Source organism: Typha angustifolia, chromosome 15 (genome assembly GCF_048772165.1).
Source record: "Typha angustifolia cultivar Huaian chromosome 15, ASM4877216v1, whole genome shotgun sequence".
NCBI classification, from domain to species: Eukaryota; Viridiplantae; Streptophyta; class Magnoliopsida; order Poales; family Typhaceae; genus Typha; species Typha angustifolia.
This window is the reverse complement of record NC_133253.1, coordinates 13,065,688-13,088,391: the sequence shown is the minus strand read 5'-3', so window position 1 is coordinate 13,088,391 and position 22,704 is coordinate 13,065,688. Positions and strand designations below refer to the sequence as shown.

General features: G+C 37.5%; 1 protein-coding gene across 6 annotated transcripts in view; it reads right to left on the bottom strand.

The window, feature by feature from the left end:
* Positions 1-1,435: 1,435 nt before the first annotated feature.
* Positions 1,436-22,704, bottom strand: part of LOC140779761 (glycosyltransferase BC10) — a 52,804-nt gene continuing 31,535 nt past the window's right edge. For all 6 annotated transcript variants that reach the window (XM_073125009.1, XM_073125006.1, XM_073125007.1 and 3 more), the window contains 2 exons: positions 2,189-2,317; positions 1,436-1,795 (listed from right to left, as the gene is read on the bottom strand). In XM_073125009.1, coding sequence (XP_072981110.1) covers positions 1,778-1,795; positions 2,189-2,317 — 147 coding nt within the window. In that variant the 3' untranslated portion in view covers positions 1,436-1,777. The remainder of the gene's footprint in view (positions 1,796-2,188; positions 2,318-22,704) is intronic.

Genomic DNA, 22,704 nt, shown 5'->3' with positions numbered 1-22,704 from the left:
TTTGGGAAGACATTTCTTTGGATTTCATAGAGGGTCTTCTGCTAGTACGTGGTTATTTCGTTATCTTTGTGGTGATTGACAGATTGAGCAAGTATGTACACTTTTTAGCATTGTCACATCCATTTTCAGCCAAGTTAGTGGCTAAAATTTTTGTGAGAGATGTTGCTTGGTTACTTGCCATGCCACGTACGATTGTATCGGATCGTGATCGTGTATTTATGAGCGACAGTTCAGCCTATCATCCACAAACGGATGACTAAATCGAGATGGTCAATCGAGGCATTAAGTAGTACTTAAGGTGCTTTGTTGGAGAGATGTCGAGACGATGGTTAAAGTTCTTACTGTGGGCAGAGTGGTCTTACAACACCGCTTACCATAGTAGCATTGACATGACTCCATTTGAGGCGGTATAAAGACGCACGATTTTGACATTACGCACTTATGATCTAGTGGCATCTGCAGATCGGACAGAGGTGGACTTAGCTTTGATGGATAGAGACGCCATATTGAGGAGGTTGCGTGTCTTTCTTAAACTTGCTCAAAACCGCATGAAGTAAGTTTATGCTCACAGCCATAAGTGACCCACGATCGAACCCATCTGCTACCCCCCATGCACCCTATGGTGGCATCCCTTAGCCAAATTCTAAATTCAGCCCTAAGGTTAAGGTTAGGTTATTTGAATGACTCAACTCGACTTAACCTATGTGGTCAAATCATAATAGAGGGGGGATGGATTTGACATAATTTGATACACAATGGTGTGTACAGATTTATTCCTTTTAATTTGCAGACCTAACCTTCTTAGTATGCAACATATTTCTAAGGCCGCAAATATTATACTAAGATAGCAAGCAGCCTTTCAACTTAGCCAAAGTGACCTCACATAACATTTATTACACAACTGCCAATGTGTATTGTTTATTTATTATGACTTTTCCCTCTGTATAATCTTGTAAACCCGCAAAAGAGATTGCTTTAAAGTTTCCCAGGGTTGTAAACCCACAAAAAATCACACCGCAAGCTACCTTCTAAGTGTATGGCAATACGCTCGATATAATGATTGAATGACTTAATTTTCACAAGCTTCTTTTTCAAGCCAGTAAACCAAACATTATGATTCAATTTAAATTTTTCGAAACACTATAAGCTGGCGACTCATTTTATTTTATATAAATAAATATTATTTAACCCATATTAAATCTGTCATGTAATTTTATTTATTAATAAATTATAAGATTATTAGGGAGGACCAGGGGATGGGAAGCCCCACAAATACAATACTCTCAGAACCATTGGAGCACTACTTTCTCCCGACCATGGCGACCCTTCCCTTTACAATCAGATAAATTACCCTGTTTCTAATACTATGTAAGCATTGCCATGACTCTTACGCTTTTGTAGATGTTGTATTTAAAGCTGTAAGCAATCCCAATACTGAAGAACTTGTTCGAGTCACGAGTTCGACTGAAGATTGATTCACGGCATATTGTACGAAGAAAAATATGGCAAGGTCAGGTATGAAACAGACTTCTATGGACATGAAGTTCTCATATTGGCGAGAGATGGATCTCGTAAGCTCCAATGCGGGATTACGGAACCTGAAACTGAATGATACAAGAGTTTTTGCTTTACAACATTTGCTCCAGGACTTTGGTCCAATACAAGATTTTTCTTTTCTTTTTTCTTTCTTTCTTTTGTCATACATTTACATGTTTTGCCTTTAACATTCCTCCTGGCGAGAAGCGTTGAGCAATACAGCAGAATATGCCTTCCTTCGTTATATAGCTAGTATCGACTGCCAAAACAAATGAAAACCTCAGTACAGAAAAAGGTAAAACATAATGAACAGAGGTATGGCTTTAACAATAATACTTGTGATTGAGAACTGGTATGTGCACTGGAAAGTGGTACCTGCCCAATTTGGCTAGACCCAACCAACTAGGGATCATTATTTCCAAATCCGAAACTGATTAATTAAAACTACGTACATCTGATTGGGATATAATCAAGTCCAAAGTCAAATTAGTTGAATTTTTTGCTTTACACATATTTACATTGTTGCCATGTTGACTTGCACTATCAAAGGAAAATTGACGCTTTAAGCATATTTATACTGTAAGTACCCCAATAGTATAAATACCCCAACTATACAGAAAGTAACATATATTTAAACAGAATAGGTTCTTACCATGTTAAGAAGCCTGAGAGCAGCCGAGCGTGTGAATTTTCTTGCAAAGAGGAAGCAAGTTGATGGCCTCCCTCTGCTTGTACACCATTCCCTTCTGTATTCTGTTTCGTAATAGATATTGTCTATGTCCTGAAATTGCAGAAACAGTCTACATAATTCTAGCATTTGTAGTTGATCGAAGATAGCAACCAGTTGCAACAAGGTTTAGAAGTTGGAAAACATGATAAACCATATCTAAACTAAGAAGCAATTCAATGCAAAGACAACTCAATCAAGACTGAGGATATGATCAGATTCTTGAAGAATATTTTGTTTTATTATGCCATTAACTTTCAACTGATGCAAATAATGACTTTATAGCTTGATCCATACTGTAGATATGCAGATGCATTCAGCTCAGTTTACATACCCTTCCTTCAATGTTTAAAGCAAAAAGCAAATAATATCACAACCTACATGCTATCTATGTATCATGTTCTTGTTGATTTCACTTAATATATATACTTTCTATAACTCTTTGTTAGTAATTCAAATTATTACTACATTCGCTGATTTTGCTAGATATCCTCAAATCATGTGTACCAATTACCAGTATCACGAACCAATTTTAGCTCTAAAGAGGAAGCTAAGCCTTGAGAAGATAAAAGAGAAGTCACTAATTGGTTCATGCAAGTTATGAATGTGTCTACATCTATAAAGCATGGATATAGATACGGAAATATGGATATAACATGGTATGGATATGGATATGGATATGAATACAGATACAAGATATGGATACTACATGATAGAGATACACAAGATATAATTACTACATGATAGAGATACATGGATTAGGAAAACCTTACAAAAAAAGTATAAGATATGCAATATATATGTAAACACATACATTACAAACACAACATATTGTGTTTGCTTGTATTATATTGAATTATTATTACCATTATAACTGGTGATAGTGTATACCTAAAAAATACTTCAACTTATTCATCACAAAGCTGATCATTGCTAACTAATGTTACAACCAATATTAAGAGCAAAGAACATTGATCTATTAACCATGAAATGATTATACATTAGTAGCATGAATCCTAACACTATTTTTCTTCAAATTCAGAGATCATGCATAGTAAAAAAACATCTAGGATCAACTTTGTTGCAAAAGAAACCTTGTTGACCTAATAGTAACCATCTAATTGGCGGGGTCTTTAAACTCTCAAAATCAAAAGTATATGAGAAGTCCATGGAAGTATTTGTGTAATACCATTAATAAAAAAAAAATGAAGCCTCTCTGAACTCTCTCATGTTATATGTTTCTCTGCAAGATTGTCAAATTGACGATGACTCGATCCCTACCAAACCCTAACTCCTTTCCTTCCGTTTATAAACACAGCAAACTCCCCCTTCTCCCTCTTCTTCATCTTCCTCCTCTTTGTTTCCATCCCCTCTCAACCAAGTTTTTCGTTGGTGATCGTGCATCATTGGAGACGTGAATCACACCGTCTAACTCAGCATGATTACTGACCCCCTTCGTAAATTAGAAATACCTAATTTCAATGTTGCGGCCTTATCGGTGAACCTCGTCAACCGGCAGCTTCTGGTCGCAGCCACTCCACCATTGGAAGCCTTTTGCTATTAGCCTCGTGCCGTGAATATTCACCTTTGGAGCTCTCATGGCTTCGGTCGCCGTCGGCCATTGAGTCGATCGTCTTTTGTGGTTTCTCCTCCACCTCGTGAGACGGCAGCGTCGCGAGAGTGTCGAGGAGCTTAGGGCGCGGCCGACGGATCGTCATTAGCAGTGGCTGTCAGCGTCTCTCTCTCTCTCTCTCTCCTCTTTTTCTCTCGCCCTAGTCAATCACCCTCGGGTTGAAGAAGGCAGACTCGAGCAACTCGAGTCTGGCCTTTTTCCCTTAAGTGTGGATTTGAGTCGAGTTGGATTTGAATCCAAGGGACCCGACGCGGTTCCATTAACTTAATTGTATTGGGCCTTTGGCCCAATCCATTTAAGGGTATAGTTGGGTGGGCTGCGATATATGCAATATACCAATAACAACCTAGATGATTGTAGATTGCATATAAAAAATAATTTTCGAATGACTAGTATGATAAATTATGTTTGCAAGATATTTGTGTTAGTAGGTATGAAATTTTGATTGTATCGATAAGATAGGTGATTTAGTAGGGATATGTGTAACTAGCAATATTGTTAGAGGATTAACATCTTATTTAAACCTTTGAGTTGATTACCAAATAGGGTAATGGGTATAAGAAATATGACATGGACACAGTTATTGGTTTGTGAGTGATGTCAGTAATTGAGAAGTAATGTATAGGTTGCTGACTGTGTGAATTTGATTAGATAGAAAGAATGATAATGAAAGGAATGATATAGGGTGATTGATAGTTGCTAAAGTTGATAGTCTCAGGATATATCTTGTATGTCAGTGAAAATTGATTTAGAGGATAAGAATATTATAGCCTAAAGATCGTGTATGTTGGGTGATGAATTTTAATTACAAGTATACAGACTTATGTTATTATAATTATTAGGTGATATTAATGATGTTGTAGAAGGATGTTGATGATACTATACGATTAAATTGTGCAGTATATATAATGGACTTTGTATAGAGGATGTGATAAAATATTAAATTGAGACTTTTGAAGAAATAAGAGGTTTAAGTGGTTTAATTAGGAATGAGATATGTTGGTATGGATGTTAGATTGAGATATTATGTGTTTTTGGCATGTTAGTTGTTTTTGATGATACTAATTGGAGAGTTAATTTGATAGAGTTATTCATAGAACCTATAGACTTGACCATTTGTTATGACTGATGAATAATTTGGAAGTTAAACTAATTGCTTCATAGGACGATAATGAAAAGAATATAGAGGACTATGATATTTCATGTACAAGGTATCGATGGATGTTTATTATACTGCTAGATGATAAACAGATAATGATGTATAGGAAAGTGATTATATTAGCAATTATTTAACCATTGACTTACATGCTCGATTATTACTAGAGGTTATTGAGCGAGCCTTTTTGAATGATTAGATTGATTTAATGATTGTAAAGACTTACAAGTTTACATTTAAGTCTTAAGATAAAGACATTTGATTGGAAGACAATGATTTTATGATTGAGAGATAATGACTTCATGATTGGTTCCATTATAGTTTGTGAGAGTGTGATCTTTTAGTAAATTGCAAAGTTAAGGTTGCAAGAATGTTATAATTTATATTTTTGGATGTCTTCTGATCTATATGAATTAGTTAGTGCCAGTTATTTTATTAGCAGATCATAATAGCATTACCAATTCGGGAGATTAATCTTAGTCATGTACAATGACTTTATAGATTTGTCTAAGATATGTTTATGTATTCTTAAAGATCAAGTATGATGGATTAACAAATATTTGTGTGGCAATGGATTAATATTTTGAATTGAATATTATATCTATCGAGATATTGAAGAGATTATTAGATTACTTCGTAGAACTCAGTAGATAGTCTCTGGATCTGAATATCGTTATCATTAAGTGATATTTTGGTGGATATACTAGTAGTGATCGTAATTAACTAAATAATGATAAAACTGGAATTATGTGAATCGAGGAGTGAATAGTTTGGATATAGAAGTGATTGATCGGATGATCATTATAAAGTTTATCATGTATGTTTCTTGAGATAGTTGGATTTAACCTTTTAGATATTGCAGATTAAGAAGGAATATAATGTTATAAATCAAAAGAGGATATAAATTTCATTGGAGGTTGCATTAGGATTTACATTGATAGGTTGGATTTGTTGCACTATATGTTATGCTGAAGAATGTATTATGAATACACGTTGATAGTGTAGTCTTATATGGATAGGTATGATCTCTTATATTGATTTATCTAGTAATTTGTATAATAGTTTAAGCATATGAGCAATGTTTAAATAAGAGAGTTTGTGCTATCGCCTAAATTTGATAAGGATATCGGATGATGTTGAGTATGTTTATATGAGTGAGATTATTTGCTTAGGAAGAGGAGCATGAGTTAAAGTATTTCGGATGTTTTTGAAATAACTTGTATTTATCGTTCCACTTAGTATTAGTGATAGTATTGAGGAATAATCCATTGAGTATGTTTGGGATCGGAGTGTATATTCAGCAGATTGAAGATAATTTACTTAAATAGGTTGTATCATATTACCATAAGTGATTATTGCATTACGATGTGTATTATTATAGTTAGGAGGAAAAGTGATAAATTGGTATAGCTTGAGGTATTTTGGAGTAGAATATGGCTTAGATCTAGAAAATTTAATTTTGTAAGAGAGCTACTTGTGGTGGTATAAGCTATAGATTTGAAACAGTAAGATTATACAGTTGTCGATTTGATGGGAAGGTAGTAGAACTAGATTTGTAGATTTTATTACAATACCAATGTGATTTAAATTTCGAGGTCGAAATTTTTATAAGGGGGGAAGGAAAATGTAACAACCCAATCTTAAAAAAAAAAAAAAAAAAAAAAAAAAAAATTCTGGGCACGACGCGACCGGCCACACTGTGGCCGGCCTCGTGCCCATGCAAGCTACGCATGCAGCTTGCGTGGTGGGGGCGCCACGTGCCCGCTGCCGCTGCCGCAGCCAATGGGCTGCGACCAGCTGGCCGCGGCGGGCCCCGGCGCCGCCGCAAACCGCCCCCCCCCTCACCGCCTTCCCTCTCTCTCTTTAAATCTCTCTCTCTCTCTCTCCCGTTTGGTCTCTCTCTAAACCTCTCTCTTTCTCTCTCTCTCGCCGAGGCCGGACTATCGCCGCCGCCGCCACCTCCACGAGCGCCGGTGAGCTCTTTCTCCTCCTCTCTCTTCTTCTCTCTCTCTCTCTTTCTCTTTTTCTTACCTTGGGCTCGGGCCCGTCGGAGCTGAGCCGCCGGCGAGAGGCCGGCAGCTGGCTGGCCACCAGCTGCCGGTGCCCTCCCCGCCGGCCCGGGTCCACACCTCCCTCCTCCTTCCCTTCTTCTCTTTTCTTTTCTTCTCTTCTTCTTCTTCTTCCTTTCTTCCTTCTTCTTTCTTCTTCTTCATCTTCCTCAGCTATTTCCCTTCTGCAATAGTGCTGGGCTCGGCCCAGCACTGTAGCAGATAGTGCCGAGCCCAGCACTGTGGCAAGGGATTGCTCCCTTTTTAATTTGTTTATATTAATTATATGATTTAGTTTTTAAAATTTAGGTGAATCAGTTATCTGGATGATAGATTATTTTAATAATTTATACTCTCTAGCATAAGTATTAGTTAAGTATTATTAGTATAATAATTTATTAATTATAGTTATAAGTACTTGCATATGATTATATATAGTATAACCACTGTTTATTAGATTAATACATGTAATCATATAGATAATAATCTTATATTTTATATAGTTAGTTTTATTAAAAATAATTAAATTTTATAAGTTTCTATTAATGTTTATGTATGCTTATACATGCATATATTTAATACATTTGAGTATACAATGTGTTTCTAGCAACTTATCATTATTATTATATATTATTTTCTATGCAATAAAATGCTGAACTCAGATAATTATTTTTATATTTATGAATAATGATTAATATATGTATGATTAGTAACTAGTTAGGTAAAAGTATTGATTGCCAAATAATTGAATAAGGTTATCATAATTATATATATGTATAATGTATATCAAGTTATTTAATAAAATCAAATAATTTATTGTATTTTACACCAATGAATTCTAAATGGGATAAACGGCTAACATCATATTATTTAAATATTTTCAGACCCCGAACCCCCTTATGTGAGACCCCGTGGATCCTGATGATTAGTTGATGTTTGACTGACGGACGTGAGAGATGCGTGGTTCGTGTCTTCTGATCGGACAGTGAGTAGTCTTATCCCCTAGATCCCTTTCTCAAATTAGGATTTATTATATATTATGTACATGCATGTTTTGGCCTCCAGCATGATTATATGACTTTATATAGAGATGATTTCAGTCGAGCATATATTTTATCATGCATTTGATTAGACTGATCTGGGATATGAGTACATTGGTGATATATAGAGATGATTGGAGATGATTATGCTATTATGGTTTTATGTCGGGATGATCTCTATCATGAGTATGCATGTGATAGATTAGCATGAGTATGCATGTGTTAGATACATGGTTGGAGTTTGCATTACATCATTTTTCTCTCGGCTTCTTTACCACCTAAATTCCTGAGTTGTATGATCTGTTGTCGTACTGGATATATGCATATGATTTATCATGTATAGGAAATCATAAAAGTACATGTGTATGTGATGTGATATGATGGCTGGAACGGTATCTGGTCCGGACTGGTACTGGACATACTCTTAGCGTATGGCAGAGTATGGTGATGGCTGATAGTTGTACTCTTAGCATATGACAGGGTACAACTATCATTGATATACCCTTAGCGTATGGCAGGGTATGATTACTTTCTTCAGAGATACCCTTAGCGTATGGCAGGGTATGATTTATTTACAGAGATACTCTTAGCGTATGACAGGGTATGCTCTGAGCTTGTGACATGATGTGTATCGAGTTTGGGGCCGGGTACCGTAGTCCAGCATGGTGGATGATATTCAGAGTTGAGACGGATGATTGTGATAGTGAGAGATATGTGAATTATATCTGGCTCTGACATATATGATTATCTAGTAGTTGGCATGCATCATGCATCATCATTGTTGTGACTAGTATCATTGGATCATAATTGTTATAAATGATATGGTGTTATATTCGGTGATGTTATATGGTAATTTCATCATGTTATATAATTTCGGTTGAGGATATAATATGGTCATTCATGAGAACTGATTTCATTCATATATATGTCATTGAGGATACATATATATATATGTTCATACATGACATCATACTGCTTTCTGATTCATATTATCCAGTACATGATTTACTCTCTGTTTGGCTTCACTGATTCGGGGTAAGGTCTATTCACTGAGCCTTTTGCTCATGACTCTTTATTTCTTTTCTAACCCCCTCAGATATGTGGTACGTGATAGCGACTTGAGAAGATATTTTAGAGCGATGATGAGGTGAGCTATAGATGCGAGATGGTATAGATGATAGTTTATATAGAAATCGAGTTGTACCAATATTTGATATTTGTACTCTTTTGTATTAGACAATGATTTGTATAATACAGGTCGAATCATAGAGTAACCTTGTATTAGTTATTTTAGTTGTATCTTGATGGTTTGTTGTGGCCTGTGTAGGTCCTGCCAGATTATGTGGCGGTCTAGTGTATATTATTGTGGACTTGGATATTCATATGTTAACAGGTTTATTTGGTTGATAGTATTTGATAATGTCATGATTGTATGTGCACAGGAGTGTATCCGTGCGTGACGGGCCCCGCCCGACCTGTCGCGTGCGCCGCACGTGCCGTGCGGCCGCGTGGGCGTGCACGTGCCGTGCAGGGCGGGGGCGTTACAATATGTATTTCGTACCTTTGTCAGACCATGTAATATGCTGTGTTCAAATTTATTTATTTTATTCTTATGCGCAAATTCATTTATTACATTTTCTGTGTGCATTCAATCATTATATCGAGCGTATTGCCATACCTTATGCAAATTACAAATTGTAGTGAAAAGAAAAATAAAACTAGTATTAGTATGACTTAGAGAACTGTCTTGGTATAAATTGCTTGCGGTTTTTGTTAGAACCAGAAAAAGAAAAAAAAAATTTGGGTTGAGAGAGGAGGGTGCACGTGCAGCCCCTCCACTCTCCCTCTTCGGTACGCAGCGAAGCGCGGAAAAGAAGGGATTTCATCTAATCCGAATCGGATTAGATTTAATCCTCTTCTAATCTATAAATTAACCCTAATCCTCTCTCTCCTCAACCCTCGAGCCCTCCTCTCTCTCTCCTTCCTCCCTTCTTTCGTTTCTTCCTCACCGTCGGAGTCGTCGCTATGGGATCGGATCGCCGGAGCACCGCCGGAGGAAATTAGGACCACTACACTTCTCCCCGGTGGTGAATTCTAGTACGTGAGCTAGAGATTTGAGATTTCGATTGTCTTGCCTAGACTCAGGTGAGTGGGATCACTCACATGTTTATTTTATTGTATTTCGTATCTTTGTCAGACAATGTCAATTTTCTGTGTGCAAATTATTTATTTCACCCTTACGTGTAAAAATTAAATTGTTGCAATTTCTGTGTGCAAATCTATTTATTTTATCCGTACGTGCGAAAATTTAATTGTTATATTTTCTATGTGCATTCAATTATTATATTCAATGCATCACCATACTTCGTGCAAATATTAAAATTTGTAAAAAGAAAAATGAGACTAATATTGGTACGACTTAGAGAACAGTCCCGGTATAAATCGTTTGCGATTTTCCGTGGTAACTCAAGTCTATCTGGAAGTCTAGGGGAAAGTCCTAAATTAGATCACTACGGTGACTTTCTTAAGTGACTCTGGCGGGATTAGAGAACAGTCCTAGGATGAATAAGAAAACTTCCTAGGTGACACTACTTCTCTCAACGGTTAGAGGAAAAGACAGAGTGTATTGATCACAGTGTGATACCCTCTGATGACCCTAACCGGATCAGTTATGAAGAAAAGTCCCGAACGTCATCTCGAGGTGACTTCTAGTTGATGTGGATCCACAGGGTTTAGACCCATTAAGACATATGACAGTATAAATATCAAAAAGATGTTAATATGTTGAAAATGTGCAAGGTTGCAAGTTGTGACATCTCTCTATTGTTATCATTGTTATTATTTAGAAAGCATGCCTATTACATATTGTGATGGATATTATTGCTTTTAGTTTAATTTATTCAGCATTAATATGAATTAAAATTTATTTCGTATTCGAGTGGATTCCACTCACTGAGCTATAGCTGTTTGTTCATGGGTTCTATTGTTTTTTTTTGTATTTATTTATTATTTCAAGTAATAGACAACGGGGCGACTGAGCGAGATGTACCCGGACTCCACCTCCACTTAGGATTCACCTATTTACCTTTCCGCTCTTTTAGGTTTTTGCTTTAGATTAGATGTTTGATTTATTTAGTTTAGAGACTCAAAAACATTAACATTGTTTTATTTTTATTGCAATTAGTTATGAAATTTAATAAGGCACATTCTCATTTTATTTATTTATTTTGCCATCGTACACTTAGAGAGTATTAATAAGGCTTCGTGCATCTCAAGCATATTGAGATGCATGGCCGGTCATGATTCCTATTTTGGGTCATGACAATGTTGGTATCAGAGCCTAATAAATTGTGTTATCCTAAATCCCCCTTAGAGTTGTGTGGAGGTCCGGTAGCATCAGCTCAGGTTCGTTATGAAATTTTATTATATTCAGTAAAATTATTCTTATCTCAATTATAAATCTTGAAGGGACAATATGTATATGCGTCGTCGTCGACAAGGAGCTGCGACCCGGAGTTTATCTCCTGACAGGAGTAGGGAGCAAGAGCCGGCTCTTGCTCAAGCGCCAGCTCTTGCACCTACTGCTATTCCTGGTTTGGGATCAGAAACTGCTCCTACCCTTGCCCAGATCCCTACTCCTGCCCCAGTTCTTGCTACTCATACAGTGGTGTCAGTGCTTTAGACCCTTCTTCAAGCCGTTGGAGGACAGTCATCGCAGACTCCGGGTACATCAGAGTCAAGGCCCCTTAGTCTAGATAGGGGTACAGTGTTTGAAAATTTTTAAAAGCATCTCCGCCTGCCTTTAGAGGGACCACTGATCCGATTGAAGCAGAAGCATGGCTGCTGCGAATGGAGAAGATATTGCGAGTATTGGATTGTTCAGAGGATCAAAAGGTTGCCTTGACGACCTATATGTTTGAGGACAGAGCAGAGCATTGGTGGCAGATGATTGAGCGCCAGTACATTGGATGAGAGAAAGAGCTGACTTGGGGAAACTTTAAGAAGATTTTCTTCAAAAAGTACTACCCTCGGGCCTTAAAGAAGAAGAAGCATGATGAGTTCTTTGAGCTGAGACAGAGAGGCATGTCTCTGGTGGACTTTGAGGCGAGGTTCACCGAGCTGTTGCGATTTGTTCCACATATAGCAACGAGCAAGGAAGAGAAAGTTAGCTTCTTCGAGGGTAAGTTGCGGCCAGCCATCAGAGATAGGATATCATTATTTCAATGTCAGACACTTCCAGAAATGGTGTCGAAGACACTCCTCGCCGAGAGAAACATTGGGGAGCTTCGCCAAGAACGAGAACAGCAACATCCACCGAAAAAGCCGAGGAGGTACCAGGAGCAAAACAGAGGAGGTGGTCAGTCATTTGGACAGCCCTTGAGGGCCGGGAGTGGACCAAACCCTTCTGGGGGAGGTCCCAAACAGAGTCAGCCTAAAAATTGTACGAGGTGTGGACGCTCACATTCGTCTAGTGTTGGGTGCAATGGAGTACCACGAAGCTGCTACAACTGTGGGAGACCCGGCCACTTAGCGAGAGATTACAGAGCACCACGTGGGGGATGGCGTCCGACTTCTTAGCAAGATCAACAACATCGACCGTCCCAGTCTGGCACAGCGAACAATAGGCCTCCAACAAGTAGCGGAAACCTAGGAGCGAGGCCAGAGAATAAAGGAAGAATTTATACCTTGACCCAGGAAGAAGCTGAGCACTCACCATCCGTGGTGCAAGGTACATTATCTATTTCTTCCATGCCAGCTAAAGTCCTTTTTGACTCTGGAGCCTCTCATTCTTTTGGTTCACCTAATTTTCTTTCCTTATTACCTATTGCACCTGAGATTATGGAATCATATTTAGCAGTGACTACACCCATAGGGAGGACCATACTTTTAAATCTTATCTGCAGATCTTGTTTAGTAGAGATAGACAGTCAGAAACTTCCAGTAGATCTTATTTGTCTAGACATGCATGATTATGATGTTATACCGGGTATTGATTGGTTATCTGCACATCATGCTATAGTGGATTGTAGAATGAAAAGGGTCACATTTTCTATCCCGGAGAAGCCAGAATTTTTCTTTCAGGGTGAGCAAAAGATTCCTACGACCAGTATTATCTCAGCACTTCAAGCAAATCGATTAATGAAGAAAGGATGCCCGGGCCTTTTGGCATCGGTAGTGGGCGTGGAGCGTGCAGAGCAAGAGATTCATGAACTTCAAGTGGTAAATGAATTTCTAGATGTTTTTCCTAAAGATCTACCTGGTCTTCCACCCGATAGAGAGATAGACTTCACCATAGATCTGCTCCCTGGCACTGAACCAATATCAAAGGCACCCTATAGGATGGCACCAGCAGAACTTAGAGAGTTGCAGACCCAACTTCAAGAGTTGTTGGATTTGGGTTTTATTCGTCCGAGTGTATCACCTTGGGGAGCACCAGTTTTATTTGTAAAGAAGAAAGATGGATCGATGCGTCTTTGCATTGATTATCGGGAGTTAAATAAAGTCACTGTGAAAAATAGGTATCCACTACCCCGGATTGATGATCTTTTTTATCAACTGCAAGGCTCTCAGGTCTTTTCAAAAATCGACTTGAGGTCTGGTTATCACCAATTGAAGATCAAGAATGAAGATATTGCAAAGACAGCATTTAGGACTCGCTATGGCCATTATGAGTTCTTAGTGATGCCTTTTGGCCTTACAAATGCACCTGTAGCTTTTATGGACTTAATGAATCGGATCTTCAAAACCTTCTTGGACCAGTTTGTTGTGATATTCATTGATGATATATTGATCTATTCCAAGAGCAAAGAAAAGCATGAGGAACATCTGAGGACGATACTTCAAATTCTTCGCGAGGAAAAGCTTTATGCCAAGTTTAAGAAGTGTGAGTTTTGGTTGGATGAGGTAGCGTTCTTAGGACATATAATCAGCAAGGATGGAATCAAGGTGGATCAAAAGAAGATCGAGGCTGTTAGCAAATGGCCGAGGCCTACTTCAGTATCTGAAATACGCAATTTCCTTGGATTGGTAAGCTACTATAGAAGGTTTGTGGAGGGATTTTCATGGATTGCCTTGCCACTTACTCACCTCACCAAAAAGGGGGTGAAATTTGAGTGGTTAGCTGATTGGGGTTAGCACCTTACGAGGCGTTGTATGGTAGGAAATGTAGATCTCCACTTTGTTGGTTTGAGGTTGGTGAAAGACAGTTATTGGGACCTGATATAATACAAGATGCCACTCAAAAAATCGTCAAAATTAAAGAAAAGCTTCTTGCAGCTCAAAACCGTCAAAAGAGCTATGCTGATAATCGGAGAAGAAATCTTGAGTTTCAAGTGGGTGACATAGTTTTCCTAAAGGTGTCACCTTGGAAAGGATTGATCAGGTTTGGTAAGAAAGGCAAGTTGAGTCCCGCTTTATTGGACCTTTTGAGGTGTTAGAGCGCGTTGGAGAGGTGGCATACCAGATAGCACTACCACCTAGGTTATCTAAAATACATAATGCTTTCCATGTGTCTATGTTGAGAAAGTATGTGCCTAGTGCAGACCATGTGATTGACTTCGAGCCTTTGGAAATCCGAGAAAATTTATCTTATGAAGAGCAACCTGTGGAAATTCTAGAGACTCTGCAAAGAACTCTTCGAAATAGGGTAATCTCTTTCGTGAAGATTTTATGGCAAAACCACAAGACAGAGGAAGCAACTTGGGAGCGTGAAGATGAAATGAGGGAAAAGCATCCAGAGCTATTTCCTCAATCTTCATAGCATATATTACGGTATTATTTTTATCTTTTCCTTACGCTCATTTTAATTTCGAGGACGAAATTTCTTTTTGTTGGCAATAGTTGTTAGAACCAGAAAAAAAAATTTGGATTGAGAGAGGAGGGTGCACGTGCTCTGCACGTGCAGCCCCTCCACTCTCTCTCTCCGGTACGCAGCGAAGCGCGGTAAAGAAGGGATTTCATCTAATTCGAATCGGATTAGATTTAATCCTCTTCTAATCTATAAATTAACCCTAATCCTCTCTCTCCTCAACCCCCCAGCCCTCCTCTCTCCTTCCTCCCTTCTTTCGCTTCTTCCTCACCGTCGGAGGAAATTGGGACTACCACACTCCTCGGTGGTGAATTCTAGTACGTGAGCTAGAGATTTGAGATTTCGATTGTCTTGTCTAGACTCAGGTGAGTGGGATCACTCACATGTTTATTTTATTGTATTTCGTATCTTTGTCAGACCATGTCAATTTTCTGTGTGCAAATTATTTATTTCACCCTTACGTGTAAAAATTAAATTGTTGCAATTTCTGTGTGCAAATCTATTATTTTATCTGTACGTGCGAAAATTTAATTGTTATATTTTCTGTGCATTCAATTATTATATTCAATGCATCACTATACTTCGTGCAAATATTAAAATTTGTGAAAAGAAAAATGAGACTAGTATTGGTACGACTTAGAAAACAGTCCCCGTATAAATCGTTTGCGATTTTCCGTGGTGACTCAAGCCTATCTGGAAGTCCAGGGGAAAGTCCTAAATTAGATCACTGCGGTGACTTTCTTAGGTGACTCTGGCGGGATTAGAGAACAGTCCTAGGATGAATGAGAAAACTTCCTAGGTGACTCTAACTTCTCTCAACAGTTAGAGGAAAAGACAGAGTGTGTTGATCACAGTGTGATACCATCTGATGACCCTAACCGGATCAGCTATGAAGAAAAGTCCCGAACGTCATCTCGAGGTGACTTCTAGTTGATGTGGATCCATAGGGTTTAGACTCATTAAGACATATGACAGTATAAATATCAAAAAGATGTTAATATGTTGAAAATATACAAGGTTATAAGTTGTGACATCTCTCTATTGTTATCATTGTTATTATTTAGAAAGCATGCCTATTACATATTGTGATGGATATTATTGCTTTTAGTTTAATTTATTCAGCATTAATATGAATTAAAATTTATTTGGTTTTCGAGTGGATTCCACTCACTGAGCTATAGCTGTTTGCTCATGGGTTCTATTGTTTTTTTTTTTGTATTTTTTTATTATTTCAGGTAATAGACAGCGGGGCGACTGAGCGAGATGTACCCGGACTCCACCTCCACTTAGGATTCACCTATTTACCTTTCCGCTCTTTTAGGTTTTTGTTTTAGATTAGAAGTTTGATTTATTTAGTTTAGAGACTCAAAAACATTAACATTGTTTTATTTTTATTACAATTAGTTATGAAATTTAATAAGGCACATTCTCATTTTATTTATTTATTTTGCCATCGTACACGTAAAGAGTATTAATAAAGCTTCGTGCATCTCAAGCATATTGAGATGCATGGCCGGTCATGATTCCTATTTTGGGTCGTGACAGTTTTCTGTGCTGACTCAAGTCTATCTGAAAATCCAGGGAAAAGTCATATATCAAATCACTACAGTGATTTTTTTAAGTGACTCTGGTGAGGTTAGAGAACAGTCCTAGGATGAAGTAAAATTTTCTGAGGTGACTCTAACCTCTCTCAACGGTTATAGAAAAAACAGGATGTGTTAATCACATAGTGACATCTCATGATGACCCTAACCGGATCAGCTATGAGGAAAAGTCCCGAGGTCATCTTGAAGTGACTTTTAGTTGATGTGAATCTAGATGGTATAGATCCATTAAGACAAATGACATTATAAACATTGGAAAGATGTTAATTTATTGAAACTGAAAAAGGCTTCAAGTTATGACTCTCTATTATTATCATTGTCATTATTTTAGGAGCATGCATGTTGGAAATTGTAATTATAGATCCATTAAGACAAATGACATTATAAATATTGGAAAGATATTAATTTATTGATACTGAAAAAGGCTTCAAGTTATGACTCTCTATTATTATCATTGTCATTATTTTAAGAGCATGCCTGTTGGAAATTGTTATTTATATTGTTAAACCTGGGTTTTATTTAACACTATAAAATTTTAGAATTTATTTGGTTTTCGAGTGAATTCCACTCAATGAACTATAGTTGTTTGCTCATGCATTTCTTTCTCTTTTTTATTATCTTAGGTAATGGTCAGCATGGCGATTGAGCGAGATGCATCGAGACCCTTGCTCCACCTAGGGCCTACCTATTTACATTTTCGCTTTTTCGATCTTATGTTTTAGTTTAATTGTTAATTTAATTTTGTTTAGAGACACAATAATAATGACATTGTTTATTTTCATTGCAATTAGTATAAAATTTAATAAAATAGATCCTCTTCGTTTATTTATTCTTGTCATTATATACTTAATAAGTATTAGTAAGGCTTCGTATATCTCAAGCGTATTGAGGTGCATGGTCGGTCATAATTTCGATTTCGAGTCGTGACACACCTTCTCCTAGTTACCCTCCTTCTTGGCCTTACGTAATCATGTTAGCCTTCTCTGATTGCATCCCCCCGCCCCCCTCGTCCTCTTCTTTCTCTTTGTATCTCCTAGTCGATTCTTTTAGTTTGGAGTTAGGTTTGTTAGGCCTAACTAATTTTAGTGGGCCGACGGCTCAAAGTTGAGTATTTTATTTTGTGTTTTGATTAATTTCATCTTAGGCAATAGTTTGTTTTTAATTGAAGTAATATTAATTTGTAATGTTTTGTTAATCATTCTATTTTGAGTAGGTATATATATATTATTTCAAATTAATTTATACCAATATTAGTATTATCCATGGAGCTAGTATTATAATATTGATTGGTTAATTTATATGTTAGTGCTACGTTAATTATGTCATCATTACTGCTACTATTAAAAACATAATTAAGGGAATAAATCATGGGAATGTATCATGATTTTTGTGAATAAACTATTTTACCTTAATGATTAGCCTAATCATATTAACTTATTTAACTATAATTATTTTACCAAAGCTAAACAATAGTTTTAGCCTTTTAATATTTCAATTACTTACTTTCGTCTAAAAACTTGTTATGCTAGATGTTTTAACCACACAACTAGAATTATATATTAATGATAAATTCAATTACTTGTATAAATACATACATATACATGTGTTTGTGTGTGTGTGCGCATATATATATATTACTTAGCATTAGTATCATTTATTTTAATTTATTTCTTCTTTATTCCTTAATTACTATTCTGTTTAGGTCCTTTAGGATCTTCCGACAATAGTGTCCTTTGTGACAATAGTGTCTTTCCTTGTGGTATCATACAAACCAAGGTTCGAAAAATCGGGATCGGCCTTCCGATAAAACAATACGTATCGACCGGATCAGCCATATCAGTCGCCTGGATCGGATCAGATTTTTTAATTACATAAAATTCTAAATATTATTTAAAAATGTAGAAAAACTTCTAAAAATTTAGAAAATAGTTTACCAAAAATAAGAAAAGAAAAAAAAACTATAATGCAATAAAAATTGAAAAGAAGAAAAGATTTGAAAGAGCTACAAAGGAAGAAAATCAAACAAAAGAAAAACCATGATGCAGTGAAGAAGAAAAGAGAAGAAAAAGGGAGAAAGTGGAAGAAATGAAAAAACTGAGAGAGAAATAAAAAAACTAAAAAAAATTATATACGGAAGTTTGTCGGAGTTCGCCGGAGTTCGTCGGAGTTCATTGAAGCTAGATCTCTCCGTAAGAGAAACAATGATTATATGTAAGAGAGAAAAAAAGAAAGAGAGAGTAAAAGAAAGAAAAAGAGTAAGAAAGAGAGTGAAAAGAAAGAGTGAAAGAGAGAAAGACTTTAGAACGACCCTGGATCGGGATCGGGTTCGACCGATCCGTATCAGGATTGGTCGATACGGCAAACCATGATACAAACCCTAGCTACCAAACCCAATAATATAGTCTTAGTTGAATTAGAGTCTACTCATGCATGATTATACCTGTCATATAGTTGATCCATTACCATTCGAGGAAGACCAAGTGATGCAAGAGCAGCTAAATTATTGAGCGCTTTTTCGGATAAACTTCAAGCAAATGAATCCTTCACAGTGTAGGGGTAATGTAGTCATTTGAATAATGTTGCTAGCACTATGATGGCATCCATGTATTCTTATACTATGTCATTGTTAGTTTGGTTGATCATATACCATGATATTATGATAATAAAACTGCTCCACATGCACGTATTGTCAAATAGTTAAATCTTGTCTGATAATGCCCTATATTCTCTCAGCTAGGAATGGCAAAGTGTGTATATATATATATATATTAGCCTATGTTTGAGGTCGTTGAGTCTATGTGAAAATTAGGCAAATTGTACACTAAGTATGAGCAGACATAATCATTATTGCTATGGAGATTAGACACTTGACAACCTAAAAAATTATGAGTGTGAGATAAGGGTCATAGCTCTGATAATACCTGATTATACAGAGTTAGGGCATCCTTTCTAATTATATATGCTCATGTTTTGTCAAAGTTGTGAAGTGATGAGTGAGATATGGGAATAGGGTTATGACCGATGTTCTTAATAATGGCCATAACTGCTGGTCATGTAGCATCAGCAGGCATGCGTTGGCAACTTTAGCATTAGTTGTATATCCCTCCTCTATGAGATGGTGAGTGTTTTGATATGATTTTGATGCACTCTATATGCACTCATGATGTGATATGCGATATACCTTAGACAGTTATTAAGTAAGAATCAATTGCTATCTGTCTGAGTATGCATTATTCTTGTATCATGTATGCACTTATATCCAACTTGCTATGCATTACATTAGTTGTAGACTATCATAAATTACACTTGCTGGATTTTATGGTCACCGTCTTCTAGTGGAATATTTTATAGATTAGAGATGGACAATGTTCACATCATAGAGGAGCTGTTGCAGGTTCCTGTTGTCATTTATGGGGTAGATGTGTATGATGCTTTTGCATAGGCGATGCACTTTTGAGTATTTATAGATATGTATTATGGAATCTTATTCTAGCATGTGGATTACTCTGGATTTATTTTGTGTATGCATTAACTTACTAAAATCTGGCTTAATATATTAATACTATGCATGAATATTGACCAATAGGTCACATAAGAACAACATGACTTTCATCCTATGTGAGAACCACATGGAATTTGGTGCTAGATTTTTCAATTTGAGAATCATTTTTTTCTTAATTTTCAATAACGTAGATAAGTAAAGGTAGTATCCAACATGTATCCATGTGAAGTATTTGATACTACACGGCTAGAGCTTCAAATCATCTGTGTTTGCTAGGTTTACAGAAGGACTAAGGGTAGAATAATAATATGAGGTTTTCAAGATTTATTTATGCTTAATTTATCTAAAGTTTACCATAAAACTTTGATGATTCTATGCCTTAATGGAAAAGAATAAAATATGGCTAAGCTTCATGGCATATGATCAAAATGGAATCCATAATATTAAGTATGTAATTCTGTAGATGACATATGGAAAAGAAATAAAGACTATGTGCCTTCAAATTTCAAAACTGCCATGAAGTTTAAATGAAGTACTGCTTAAGGTTTTCAAATACATGGCCAAAGGGATCATGAAAGCACAAGTTCTAATTTGATGGGCTATTGAGCAAGAACCAAAAGAATAGAAAAAAGGCCTCACGTGCACTGCACGTGCAATCCCTTCTCCTTCTCTCACCCGTGTTGCGACGAGGAGGAGGTGGCCGTGAAATCCTTGGCCAAATCCTAAATGAAATCGGGATTTCCTCTATAAAACAAACCATAACTATAAATTGGGGAGGACATGCCGAACCCCCTCCTCTTCCTCTTTCTCTCATCTTCTTCTTCTTCTACTTCTTGTCGGAGTCGTGTCCTTAGAGCATTGCTTGAGCATCGCCGGAGCAATTGGAGATCGCAACTTGACTCGTCTATAGATGCTCTACCACCCCCTCAAAGTTAATTAAAATTAAATAGGCTAGAAGAGAAATACCTAATTATTTGGGCATTTGCAGGTCGACGAAGCTCGCCGGCCGGTGGCTTCGGGTTGCGCCATCGATCCTACTTCGGAAGCTTCGCGTCATTAGCCTCATGCCATGGGTACTTCCTTTGGAGTCCTCATGGCTCAGATCGCCACCGACCTTAAGGTTGACTTCAATCGTCAACAATCGACCCCGACTCCTCCCTTCTCGAGCTTGTGGCTTTAGTGATGAGCTGTCGGATACTATCGATGGACAGTGATCGTCAGTCTCTCGGTCTCTCTCTCCCCCTCTCTTTCTCTCTAGTTGTCAGTCCCCTCAAGGAAGGAAGCAGAGATGGGCTCGAGCTCGGCCCGAGCCAACCATTTATGTTAATTAGGTTCAGGTTTAGATTTTGGATCCAAAAAACCCGACCTAACCCATTTAATTTAGTGAGATTGGGCCTTTAGCCCAATCCATTTAAATGAATTTTTGGGTGGGCTACGGGCCAACTGTAGCCCAACCCATGAATAATAATGGGTTTGGGCCTTAAGCCCAAACTATTTAAATGGATTTTTGGGTGGGCTGTGGGGCCAGCCACAACCCAACCCAACAATTTGGGCTTAACCAATTCCATTTGAATAATTTAATTAGTTTTAAATTTTAAAAATCATGATATTAGTTAAATTAAAGTATGCTATTTATTTATTATTAAATGTGGTGATTTTTCTTAACCCATAGAGTAGAGATTTCAGTCATTTCTCCTAGACAAAGATGAGTGGATTCACTCTTTATTTTATTTATTCGTCTTGTACTTCATGCTTTTTATCAGATCACATATAATTTAGTGTGCAAATACAATATCATATTTCTATGTGCAGTATTATATTCCATGTATAAAATATAAGACTCATTAGATTGTTATACTTCATGCATATAGCCATCTAAATGATCGTGAATATTAGTGGAAAAACATAATTGATATGTGGTAAGACTTTGAGAACGGATATAGGCTAGATATTCTTTATACATCTCTGTGTGGTGACTTACTGTCTACTTGGAAGTCCAGGGAATAGATGTCAGAATCAGAAAAAAAAAATTTGGGATTGAGAGAGGAGGGTGCACGTGCAGCCCCTCCCCTCTCCCTCTCCGGCACGCGACGAGGCGCAGGGAGAAATCACACCTAATCCGGATTGGATTAGATTTGGATTTTTCTGTTAATCTATAAATTAAAACCCTAATCTCCTCTCTCTCTCTGCTTAACTATCTCAGCCCCTCTTCTCTCTCTCTTCTTCCTCCCTTTTTTCGCTCTCCTTTTTACACTGTCAGAGTCACGCCGTAGAATCGGCCTACCGGAGCGCCTGAAGCCAGCGGAGACCACCATGTGACTCCTTGGTAAGCCCTCTCCCACTCCTCAAGTCTAATTTCAATTTAATAAAGTAAATTAAAAATACCTAATTTGGGGGTTCTTCGGCTTCGCCGGCAAATTAGGCCAGCCAACGGCTTCGAGTCGTTGCCGCTCCATCTGGAAGCGTCTTGTCGTTGGCCTCGTGCTGTGGGCGTTCACCGTTGGAGCCCTCATGGCTCCGGTCGCCGTCGGCCATGAGATCAATCGCCGTTCGCGGGTTCTCCTCCACCTCGCGAGGACGACGACACCGTGAGGGTGTTGAGGAGCTAAGGGCGCGGCCGACGAACTGTCGCCACAATGGCCACCGACAT